At 39.6% G+C, this 12659-nt stretch overlaps 1 protein-coding gene across 1 annotated transcript in view; it reads right to left on the bottom strand.

Annotated features, from left to right (window-relative positions):
* The window catches only part of SPPL3 (signal peptide peptidase like 3), a 32213-nt gene that overhangs the window by 12385 nt on the left and 7169 nt on the right, over positions 1-12659 (bottom strand). Inside the window, exons 2-5 of the mRNA XM_019472255.1 lie at positions 9087-9175; positions 5951-6070; positions 2529-2607; positions 1666-1778 (exon numbers count right to left, since the gene is read on the bottom strand). Coding sequence (XP_019327800.1) covers positions 1666-1778; positions 2529-2607; positions 5951-6070; positions 9087-9165 — 391 coding nt within the window. The 5' untranslated portion in view covers positions 9166-9175. The remainder of the gene's footprint in view (positions 1-1665; positions 1779-2528; positions 2608-5950; positions 6071-9086; positions 9176-12659) is intronic.

Below are 12659 nucleotides of genomic sequence, written 5' to 3'. Positions count from 1 at the left end.
TGAAGTCCCCCATGAGGACCAGGGCTTGTGAACATGAGGCTACTCCCATCTGTCTACAGAGGGCCTCACTGCTCGGTCTTCCTGGTCAGGTGGCCTGTAGCAGACCCCCAGTGTAATGTCACTTCTCCCTGCCTTCCCTTTAATCCTGACCCATAAGCTCTGGGTCGGCTCCTCACCCATCCCCAGGCAGAGCTCCATGGACTCCAGCTGGTCATTGACATAGAGGGCAACACCCCCTCCTCGTCTCCCCTGCCTGTCCTTCCTAAAGAGCCTGTATCCCTCCATCCCAACACTCCAGTCATAGGAGCCATCCTGCCACGTCTCCGTGACGCCAATAAGATCACAGCCCTGCAGGCGTGCGCACTGTCGATATCTCAGTGTAGACAAGTCTTTTCAAATTTTGCCAACATCCACACTTGACACTCCATTTAGCTTTGTAGCTACTGCAGATCAAAAAAATCACCCTCGATTTCATGGTGGGCTACTCTGCTTAACACAAAACAAACATCATCTGCATTTTCTTCATTTAGTATCTGGGTACTTTAAAAGGTATTCCCTAACATATAACAGGTGGAATTTTTAAAGCAGCAAAAAGCACGAATGAAACATTACGCCTATATACAAAAGAAATAATCACGGTGCCATGAGAGGTTTCAGTGCTAAGGATTTTCTGCTGCTGCTATCTCATTTAGGAGGACCTGGAAAGCTGATGGGATGTATGTTTTCTATTGCCACAAACAATTTCAAGGGCAGGTAATGTTGTCCCAGCTATTTTTCCTCAAGCAATCACCACTTCAGGGTGCCATTTCACAAGATGTCCTAAGCCAATTTAGCTGCCTGACACTGCTGAGAAGCAGAGGTCCTGCTCCTAGCTACCTCTTCATCCCTTTGCTATCATATCCACTCCATCCTCTCAGATCCCATCATGCTGCCACTTACCTTTTGCCAAATTTAGCACATACCTGACTACACAATAACCCAATTCATCTCACTGCAGCAGCAGAAAAATAGCCTGGCAAAAAAAGAGCTGCCATTCTAGTGAGCTGAATCAGTTTACCATGTGATTAAATGAGTGCCAGAGCTAGCACAAGAGATTTGGAAGGCAGGAGGAGAGGAGGAAAGCTCCTTTTTGGAACAGTAAGCTGTGAATTCAGTTCAACCAGCAAGGAAAAAAAAAATAAAAAAAATCCCACCTTCAAGCCAACTGGATGCCTGCCAGCTTCACCCATCTCACCATCCTAACTGGCAAGCATCAAAGAGATCAAAGACAACCAGCTACTGTAAACTGTCTCACAACAAATTATTTGATCATCTGAACCAAAAAAACACAAGATGCACAGCAAAAATTAACCAGATTGTTAAGATCAAGTTATGATTCATAAACAATAACTGTCTCCACACATCTTTAACTAAAACTGGCGATCCACCCTACACCACACAGGTGTAGAATATCTTTCATGAGTGTTCTGGCACTTCCTTGGAAGCTTTTACAAACCGGAAAAACAGGTGTCCCAAACTGGCGTGTTCCTGACGGCGGCTGTTTTCAGGGAGTCTACCACACAGTAAGCCATTAATATTAATAAATTTCACCAATCATCACCAGGTGACTGGATGTGTCAGAACAGGCACAAACCAGCAGTAAAATCCCTTAATTCACATACTCACCATCCATAAGGAGCCAGTGGCCAGTTAGGACCCAGATAAGGACAAGCATCACAGACAGAGAAAATGAGAGCAACTCAGCAGCAGTGAAACGCCCACAGCAGCCAAAGGAAATCCTAGGAACAACATATAAACATTAGCTAGGAGACTTTATGTTTCCATTTAAAGAACAGAAAATGGACGCTGTTGGAACAAGGCTCAACTGCTGATGAAAGATGCCAAGAACAACTGAAGGGAAGCTCCTTTGCCACAAATAGGTACCAAAACAGCAACAAAACAAAAGCTTTCCTCGCATTCAAATAATGTGTGTAAAGCCTGAACTACAGAGATGGAAAAAACCCTGTAAATCCTGGCACCTCCCTTGAAATTGTTACCATGAATGCTATTTCCTAGTACCATCTAAGATAGTGCTTTTTGCAACATGAACTCCAGTCACAAGGTAAAAAAAAAAATTAGTTTCAAAACACAACATTAACAACTGTAATTTTCACCAGTGTAACTACAGTCCCTGAAAGCCAGCATTAAAATCCATAGTCCAACGTTAACAAACATTAAAATCCAATACCAAATCCCAAACTCTGAAATCTCAGCCAAAATAAGCCAAACCTCTTAAAAACCACTGTTGGGGAACCCAGTCCCCTGCAATGGTCCTGCATTTCCCAGGCTGGCAAGCAGGCATGACTTGCAGAAATTGTGCTTCCTAGTTCCAAAGTGGAAACATGGTGTGGCACAAAAAATATGCACAAACATCAGCCCTGAAGCCCTGAGGTTAATGCTCGTAACCAAAGACTCTGTTAAAGAATTCTCATTAAAAGAAATAAATACAACATACAAGAAGAGGAGCAAAAGATTTCTCAAGTCCTTACTTGTTTTGAGGTGAACAAGGCCGTGTTAAGTACTGGCACATCGGGAGCAGAAGGAAAGCGAAAGCTATTGTTGCAAGGACTAGAAAAAGAAGAAAAGGTAATATTAGTACATTCAGACCTAATTTCTACAGTACACAAACAAGCTTCTCCAATTTGAAAAAGCTCTTGCAACAATGTCCTATTATCATATGCTGCAGTATTATTAAAGCAAGAGCAGCCAAAGGCTCCAAGGTTTTCTGCAGAACTTCTATTGTTAGTATGCTTTCAAACTTCAATCAAAATACAAGCTCTCAAAGGAATGCAGTGCTCCATCCCCAAACCTTAAAAAAAAGAAGTCTTAAAGCTATTCATGATCATGTCAGCAAGAAAGTTTTCAAATATTCTGAGAGTCAAGAAAAATGAAAGACCTTACTATAAACTGGTTGAGATTCTTTTACAATTCTTCAGCATATGACACAGACTAAGTCAGCACAATAAAGGGTTTTTTCCACTTCTTAACTGAGATAGTCACTTTTTTCCCCCCATCTCACTCAAACCCCTTTATTCATTACTGAAACACAGTACAACTTAAAATAAGTTCTATCCAGTAGCTGGCAACTTAAGTTTTTTAAAATACGAAGTGCTTTCAGTTTTTATAAACAGCATGATAAAAAACATAAATATCCAAATAGACTATTTCCATAAACATTTCCTTTTTTAAGAAGCATACTTATCCCACCCACGCATTTGTAAAAACATTTAGTAACTGCTGGTATTTATAATCATTTTTCCTTCCACTTTTCAAAAAAAATAATAGCACTGAATTTGTACTAAGGACTGTTTAAAAGGCTGAAGAGTGAGGGCGTGGAGACACAGACATGTCAGCAGCACGCATCCAAAACTGCTGCAGCAAGAACAGACTGAAATGAAAATGAAAGAGTCACTTGACATTTTCTGCATGTTGCAAATCAAATCTTTGTGCTGTCCTCTACTCATTCCTTAAAAAATTGGGGTGGTGGTTGTTGGTTTTTAAAGGGGATTTTTTTTTTTTTTTTCCTCTTCTCAAATGAAGATGATGGGAAGGAATCAAACATTCTCTTTAGTGCACAGCTTTAGCCAACTGCAGAAAAGAAATTGGTTTGGTGAAACCACATCTTTCCACCCCTCAATTCTGCCCCTTCTGCTGGGAGGAAGATTTAAAAAAAAAAAAAAAAAAAAAAACAAGAGAGATCAATTCATTTAAAAAGAAAATTTTAAAAAGTGTCTGTATGCAAACAGCACCATGGAAACTCACAGTTCTATCAATACTTCAGAGAGGAGGAAAAAAAGCAGAATGGGTAGGGAAAGAATGAAGAGTTGGCAACTCTGCACACATTGAACTAGGAACCTTTTCACAGGTGCTTGGCAAAGAACGCTACACAGCAAAACCTGTGCCCCTGTCACCCCAAGTCCTGCAGGCCCCACTGCTTGCCTGCCCTGCTCCCTAGTCCGCCTCCACCACAGCGGGACTGACCCTTCCTCCCCCAGACCGACCCTCTTTGCCCTTGGAATCTCTCCTTCCCCTTCCTCCCCTCCAGCTCTTCCCAGGAGGGAACCCTGCGCCTCCTGTCCTAGCATCACCAACTGCTGCCACCCCAAAGCTGGGCTCATTCAGAGTATAAGAATTAAAAGGTAATCACACTAATACACAGTGCCCACGAGTACCCACTCTCAATCTCGTTCCTGACTGTCCAGGCTTCCAGTCAGAAGTTTTCGCTTCCCTCTAGTCTCAATACCTATTATTCAATTGGCAATCCCTTGGCTTAACTCTTGTCTGCAGGCAACGCGCCAGCGCTTCAGCTCTGCCCTCTGCTTAGCAGCTGGTCCTGGCCTTGGGCTGTTTGCTGTACCTACCCTTGCTCCTGACTCTTCCCTGACAGGCAAATCTTTGCGGGAGGAAGATTTAAGAGGGATTTAAGAAAGCAGACATCAGCTATAATTTAGAAGTCCCCCCACATCAGCCTCTAAAATCTACAAAAAGAGGATGTGAAATAGCACTACTGAGCTTCAGGGGACACAGGGACGAAGTCCCACAGTTCACAAGTTCCCAAGTCCAGCGGAGCCCGCATCCTGCCATATAGCCTCTAATGAAGCTTTGCATTTTAGATGTTCTGAGGCCAAAGTCCCCTGTGCTTAATAACACTCCCTGATGCAAGACCAAGGAAAGGCACGAAAGTATCATCAAACCAGGTTCAAGAATAAAGATACCCAAGTGCACTGATCCAGACTCACTCAATCTTCTTAAACCTGCAACAAGCCCCAACTGACAGTATCGTCTAATTACACACCACAAATGTTACAAAGTTGCAAATGTCAAGGTCATTCTGGAAATAAATAGACCAATAAGCTTGACAAATTAAAATTTGTCTTTTGTCATAAATCTTCCCTTATAATATCTTATATATGTGTGTGTGTGTATATATTCCCCTAATATCTAGCATATAGTAGAATTTATATGAAGTAATAATTTATCTTTAATAGGAAAGAATATATGTGACATAGGTCAAACTTATAAAAGCAGTATTCAACAGGACTGTGCCTCCAGAATTAAAGATAGGAGTCTCAAGACTCGTGTCAAGAGCAGAGATTTAGATTTCACCCATCAACACCAGCCCTGTTTAAGAGGCTGGAGAGGATGCATAGCTCAGGAGTTAAATCATGAGGGAAAAGCCTGCATTGCATATACATGAAGTAGGAGAGGATGACAGGTATTTAGGGGTTTAAAAATCTTCACAGACTCAGTATGTGGACTGAGGAGTACAGTTTTTAAAAGCTGCTGCAAATTTGGGGCAGTAGGAAGAATCTTGCTACCCTGAACAGCAGCTGGTCTCTTGAAGAACTGCAAAAAGATCAAAAGGACAAAATTTTCCAAAAAATCAACGCCCTGGTATTTAAATGACAAAATGATATTTTTGTTCTAAATTCAAGCAGTGCAAAAGAATAATACTCAAAATGCTAGTGAGACCAGCAGTACCCTTGAAACAAAGAAAAACTGCATAACAGCAAAACCCAAAATTAAACTAGGAAAAGAAGTCTCTGGATAGGATCTCCAGAGTTCTGCTATGATCCTATAAAGTACCTGAATTATGAAACACCATGTACAGTTCTGAGCACCGATTTGTAAAAAAGTGAACTTTACATAAAATAATACATCCAGCCTCTTTCAAAACTCTGGCAATTTATAGTTCAGTAGGTGTTGCAAATCTCTAAGTGGAAAATACTTCTCAAATAATACTTGTCACTTTATTAATAGCTACAGAGACATGAAAATACAACCGTGAAACCTGATGAGTTTTTTTTTTAGATGTACTTTGACATGTATTATAATTCTTATCAACAATATTTAATTATATCAATGCTTTCTGTTCTATTAAATTCTTATAAAGAGAAGAAAACTTAGTCACCTGCTGTGCATATTGTAAAGACAACTTGAACTGAATCAAAGAAGAAGAACATAACTAGGAGAGACACAGACGCTCCGATTGGCAGGAACAACGCCTGGGTAGAATCAATGGTTTGAATACCTGCAGAAGAAAGAAAGAAAGAAAGTGACATTTAACTTGGGCTATTTCTTACCACACACGTATTGACAGCCTGTCCCCACCAACACAACTGAGGACTCTGACAATATATTCCATTTCAGTGCTGGTGCAATAGACATTTACTCCAAGATCCTCGTACACTATCATAACCAAGCACAGCAGTGAGTGAAAAAACACTCCAGCTAAACTGCACGATCGCAGTGGCTGGGTGTGTATGGCAACAGCCCTGCTTTGCAGAATCCAAGAACTGAAAGTTGAAAGAAAATGTATGAGTTTTCTCTTGTGCCATAGATAGAATGAATAACAAGTTACAAAAATTAACATTATTTAGGGATTAGGAATCATATAGCAATTATGTATTTGCTTCATTTTACACTGAGCAACGTAAACGTGTTGAACAGAGCATATAAAACTTTTATTTAGCCTCTCAGCACAAGGTAAAGAGCCTGACCAACAGCAGGGCTGCAGACAGTGTTAGGCTGACCGAGCTCATGCAAAGGGTGCCACAGCTTCAAATTCCACTTGGGTGAAGGCCACTGTGCACTTAAATTGTATCACTGATTGCAATCACCAGATAACATCAAGCCTAACAATAAAGGGCAGTTTTTCAAAAAACACCCAACTCATTTACCTGTTTATAAAACTACCAACTCAGTTCAGCCTGCACTATAATCGCCTTTTATGCTAAAAACCAACAAAAATTCATGCTCGAATTTTATAGCTGGAAGCAATTTTAAAAAGTGTAGAGGTACTGAAGTATTTTATTCTGATTATTTCCCCCACCTCAACCATGCAGTGTGACTACTAGGGATATTAATAATGGGACATTTTTTACTATATTTTACCATGAGTTTTTAGAATTATTAACAAAATTGAGAAGACCAGGCTTTGAAAAGCCCACCTATCCCCACAAATTCTAAAACTTAACCAGTCTTAGTAGCTGTATTTACATTTGATCATGAGTGGGGGTGAAAAAAAGCCGTAAGTAGTAACCCAATTAAAAATACAAGACATACTTATACTTGTAGAGCATTAAAATAACAGGTAACAGCTGAAGTAGTCACTTGATAAGAAGTATCCAAAATGTCTCCAATGAAAAATTAATAGAAGGCTCAGACCAAGATGAGATCTAAAACTAGATTAACATCACCGTGTTATCCCAAAATAATTAGACGCTGCTGTATGAAGCAGGGTTTTACCAGTCCCAGGATTTTAAGGATAAGCTTTTAGGTTATCAAGCAGAATATCTGTGCCTATGTATGTACGCACGTATATACAGACATACACATACAAGTACATATACACACACATTGTCTGTGCGTGTGGCTGAGAATGTGTCTATTTTATTTTTTTCTGTGGAAGAGTTGTCTAAATAACAGGTTTCCTACACAACTCATAGTTACCAATGTATCTGAGTATATCGAAAAACCTCAAACACACGTGAAATACATGCACTACAACTTAGTATCTGTCACAAGTATTTAACCATTTCCATAAAAGAAAAGCTAAACAATGAGCACGGAAGCCATGACACTTGCACTGTATTTTCATTTATTAGTTCAGGTCATGGACCTATTATTCTTAAACATAAGTAGCACAATAAATTTTAAAAACAAAAAGCAGAAGAACTCAGACACTTGGGATTTCTGTGTTAACTGAGGTCTGGTACAAAAGGGTAAAGTACAATATAGACAGTCCAGTGATGACAGTGTGAAGACACAGAAATTCCTGTGTTCTAACCTGTGACTTAGATCTAGTTCCTTCTGCTTTGAGAAAGAGCATTTATTCACATGCCCTTCAACTTCCCAAGGGAAAAACCAAACAAAACCCCAGAAATTACATACTACAAACCACCTTGGCATATGGGAATTAGTGCCTGCAGTGTTAAATGTCAAAGGTCTTAATTTCATTTCTGACAATTTTGACAGCTAATCCCCTTAATGTGCTTAATTCCCCAGCCCCGGACTGTCTTCTCTTACTTCCCAGATGCCAAAAGCCTCAACTGTTCATTGCTGAATCACCAAGCACAGCAACTTCTTTGCTCTGTGTTGTCAACAAAAGCAGTGCCCTGACAACCATGTAAATGCCAAGAGTCTATATTAAAAAAACAAAAAAGGCAAAAGACACATACAACATATGTTAGTAATTTTATATTTTTTAAGCTATATTTCTTACTTTAAACGAAGCAACCTTAGCATTCAGGGTTCTGTGCACAGGGCTGCTCACATATCTCACTCTGGTCTTCTAAACTTGCTGAAACTATTCATTCTAGAGCCTATTCTCAGAATATACCCATATAAATTCCTCTAATTTAAACTCAGGTGTGAATTTACAGCACATTGTGTACAACGCATTCCACTCTAACTGTTCACATACATATTTTTACCTTCAAAACAGTGCATCTCAAATGGCCAAGCTGCCTGGAATCTATAGATTACAGAGGGGACAATCACCACGTAGGAGCTGACATGTTAATCCCCACTCCAAATAGACTGTGTGTAGACACATATTTTGTTGTCCCTTATGAGTTGCCCAAAGCCATGTGAACTCTATACTTCAATTTCTCTATTGATAAAGCTCAATCATCCTTATGGACTTGCTAGCATACCATGAGATCTCTCATTGCTTACGGACTGGCTAACACATAATAGTGATAACCTCCAGACAAAAAGAAATTACATTCCCTTCTAAAAAAAACACCACACAGTTATGAAAGTAAAGCAGTTTCCATTTCCAGTAAAACCCGACAAATTGTGCAGCATGTAATTTCTATGCATTATTGAAATGTTATGGTGATGTTTTAGATTTAGCTTCCATGGGCATGAACTAGATAGCAGTATTAGTGCATAGCAGGACGGTAAGTGCCGAGACAAAGCAGTTCCATTACATCAGGTGAATCTACAACCCACGTAGCTGAAACACACAGACGGATGAAGCAAAACAAGATGCAGCACACTGAAGTGATGAAAGAAAGATAAGGAGTAAAGCTAACCCTTACTGTTATTGGTGCTGTTGCCATTAAAAGACCCAGCTGCGCTGCTATTGTCTTTCTCTTTGTCTTGATTCTCAAAGTCCATGTTAAGAGACCTGCAGGAAACAAAGCAAACTTAACAGGCAAGTTTCAAACTCCTGTTTAGGCTCATCAGCTACGGTCTCATTACCATTCTACCACAGCACCCTCTCCCTGAAAAAGCCCTTTAATGCTCGTTACTAGAAAAAAAAAAACATAAACACTGGAAAATTAAAAAAAAAAAAATCTTATAGTTACGGATCAGGCACCAAATCACACCAGTTCTAGTGGTGAGACTAGTCACCATAGTGTCTGAACTGGTAAGTGTTAACAACAAACCACAACAAAGATATTTATCTGCATTACTGGCAAGTGTAGAACATGATGGAAATGCAATAAATCTTTCAATTCTCTGATGTATATGAACTCTATCCAAGTTCTCCTTTTGATCCTTTTAATTCAAGTTTAACTATCGGGTTTCATTTTTAAAACAATATTATTTCCTTCCTCTAAATCTTGTTATGAATGATGACCAAAACTAGCTTATAAGTACTCGTCTGCTGAATGTAAGGTCTTACTTAATTGAAAAAGTTTCAGCAAAGCCTAGAAAGTAACCAGACACATATTTTAGATACAGGCAGAACAGATGATCAGAGGAAGCTCTGAATAAATAGTACAAATTGATAGAACTTAATTCATCCGTAGGAGCTGACAGCATTCCCTTATGTACCCAGCTCAGCTCTAATTGAGTCATCTTTTCATTCTGATATACGCATTTTAAAAAAATTCCAAAATAACACAGTGTTCTACCCCTTTTGCCACAGTCTTTGACTTTGATGCAACTTCTAAATTATATTCTAACAAATTTTGGCATAACTTTCTGAAACGGGGGAATTTCATTTAAGGTCTGTTTTGGCCAGCAGTAATTTCTATCGATAAATTCTAGGTTGTTTTATATAAAAATACTAGCAATCAAGTTTGCCATGATAGTTTCTCATTCCGATACATGCATGTTATCCATGACTTGGCTGCAGATTTATTTATTCAAATAGGTTATAGAGAAGCACTGTACAGCTCCAGTCTTATGTCTGAAGCAGCATCAAATACCAAGTATGTCAATAAAACTTCCAGGTCAACAGGCATTAAACTCCTTTTCAAGTTGAGCTGTGAGTAATCGTACCATGCAAAGTAAACAAATTTCAGTAATTTGTCAGACAAGTAAAAAATACACCACAATCTTCTGTACAATTCTATAGGCATCAAAGTGATTTCATTTTAGCGTCTAGGTTGCCTACTGCAATGCACAGGTGAGCAATTTTGTGCTGCAGTCGTATAACCTGAAATCAAGCACATATAGGTCTATAGTATCAAGGTAGGTGTGGTGTGTTAAAAAGAGAGGGGTTCAGCAGTTTCACTGTATGAAACAAAAACAAAAAAAAAGGCTCTTCCAGTCTAAAATGGGTTTGTTTCTTCTGCTTCTATTATGCAAACGCTCCCGAACAGTGGTATGAAATTAAAGCAGCTTTTGGGCTCAGGCAAAATACGAGGAAGCTTCAACCTCAGACATACAGTACTTCTACACAGATTGTGGATCATCAACTAAAAAGTTATCAAAAATACAAAGAGGCAATGGAGAACACTAAAATTCTAACAAATTAATCTGTTGTTCTTAGCTTGTTCTTCTAAAGATCCCTCTGCTCTGTGTCTTGTTTGGAGTGCCTTTATCCTTCATTCACGCTTCCTTTTTCCCCATTAATGCATTGTACCCTCATAATTTTCTTCTCAAGCTATAAAAATCCAGGAGGAGGCTGACAACCCTCCAGGACTTGATCCAAGATTCAGCCAAACAAGATAATTCTTTTCTCAGAGCAGCGTTTCATTCCTCTCTGAATTAGCACAGTTTAGCAAGAACTTCACACCATCATTCTCCCAGTGGCATCGGGCAACTCATAATTTAAGGGATTGCTATCAGCACAGAAAACTGGAAAGAAACTATTAGATCTGCTGCTCATAAACAACTTCAGCCCTTTTTCTTTCATTGCAATTGTGTCAGCAATTATTACATTATTACCTATAAACATCCCTACCTCAAAAGTAAGCATAAATTAGGAAATTACTTTCACTTAGCAACACAGCTGCTTCAAGATCTAAGACAACTTCTGAATAATCTCCAACCATTTTATGATTTGGCCCTTCCCTCTGCAATGAATTATCACTAACATAATAAAAAAATTGAGACGTGATCACTAAAACATCCTCCAAGAAAGTTAAAAATTATATTGTAAAACAAGATACACTGAAAACTACTGGACTGGGGGACTGTAAAGAAATTGCAAGCTGAGAAACATTTGCTTTTTTGTTCAAGTTTCTGCTGGGCTTCCAAAGGCAACATTCAGCCTGCACCTCCCATCGGGCAATGGACTACAGTTGTTTCTTCTGTGGGTCCTCATAGTTCAAGCTGGTAGGATTTCTAGCACAATGTTTCAAAGCAAGCATGGCTCAGCCTCCCACAGGGAACCACTCGGTAGGGTTACGCTAAGGCCAAAGGAATGAGTAAGCTGCTGGCACATTATTATCATGAAAGTTCACATTCAACTATGGATCACTTCCACTGCAGTAATGCTTCAGGGAAACCCTGCAGGAGAATATTCTTATGAAACAAAGGAGGAAATATGAAAGCAGGTATGTATCTATAGAGTCGCTTGCAGATGCAATATATTCTTGCTCTACTTAGTGAGTACAGTCAACCATCTTAACAGCTCTGGGACTATGAGAATTGTGGGTTGCCACAGAATTGCCAGATTTCAATTGCTCTAAATAAAAAATTACAATCAGAATCAGTCATTGACCTGAGACAGTTTAGTTCAATCAAATCTCATGTTATAGAGAGAGCCTAAAATATGTTGTGTGCTCTAACATTGCTACAGTCGTTTATAAAACATTGCTGTGAGATTAAAGGAAAGTTCCAATGCAAGATCTGGAGTGGGAATAAGAATAGGGGAAACAATAGCAGAAAGTGCACGTAAAAACATTTTCACTGCCTAGATGGAGTAAGAATGCTCGAGTCCCACGTCTCTGATAAGAACATCTCACCTTCAGCAGCTATTTTATGTGCACCCACTTGTGCGTGCACACGTGCAGACAACCTTTGTAGCATTTGGTGAGGTCTGTCCAAATCCCCGATTTCACCCTGCCAGCACTGCGGCTGTAGACAATTATGAACTCCACAGCCTTTCCCTTTAAGTTTTATTATGAAATATGTATCCTGATTTCTGTAAATGTCAAGTCATAAAGCCAACCATAAGGACACTGTTTGACCTATTTTCTATTTACACACGTATTTTAGGTACCCAAAGCCTAGAGACAGAAGACACCAGTTTCAACCCATGCTTCTTGGTTTGGTTTAAAAGCAGATACTTGAACAGGAGGGATACAGGCTCTTTAGGAAGGACAGGCGGGGAGACGAGGAGGGGGTGTCACCCCCTATGTCAATGACCAGCTGGAGTCCATGGAGCTCTGCCTGGGGAGGGATGAGGAGCTGTCCCAGAGCTTATGGGTCAG

The sequence above is a fragment of the Aptenodytes forsteri genome, unplaced genomic scaffold (assembly GCF_000699145.1).
Source record: "Aptenodytes forsteri isolate BGI_AS27 unplaced genomic scaffold, ASM69914v1 Scaffold323, whole genome shotgun sequence".
Taxonomy (NCBI): domain Eukaryota; kingdom Metazoa; phylum Chordata; class Aves; order Sphenisciformes; family Spheniscidae; genus Aptenodytes; species Aptenodytes forsteri.
This window is presented reverse-complemented; position numbering and strand designations above follow the sequence as displayed.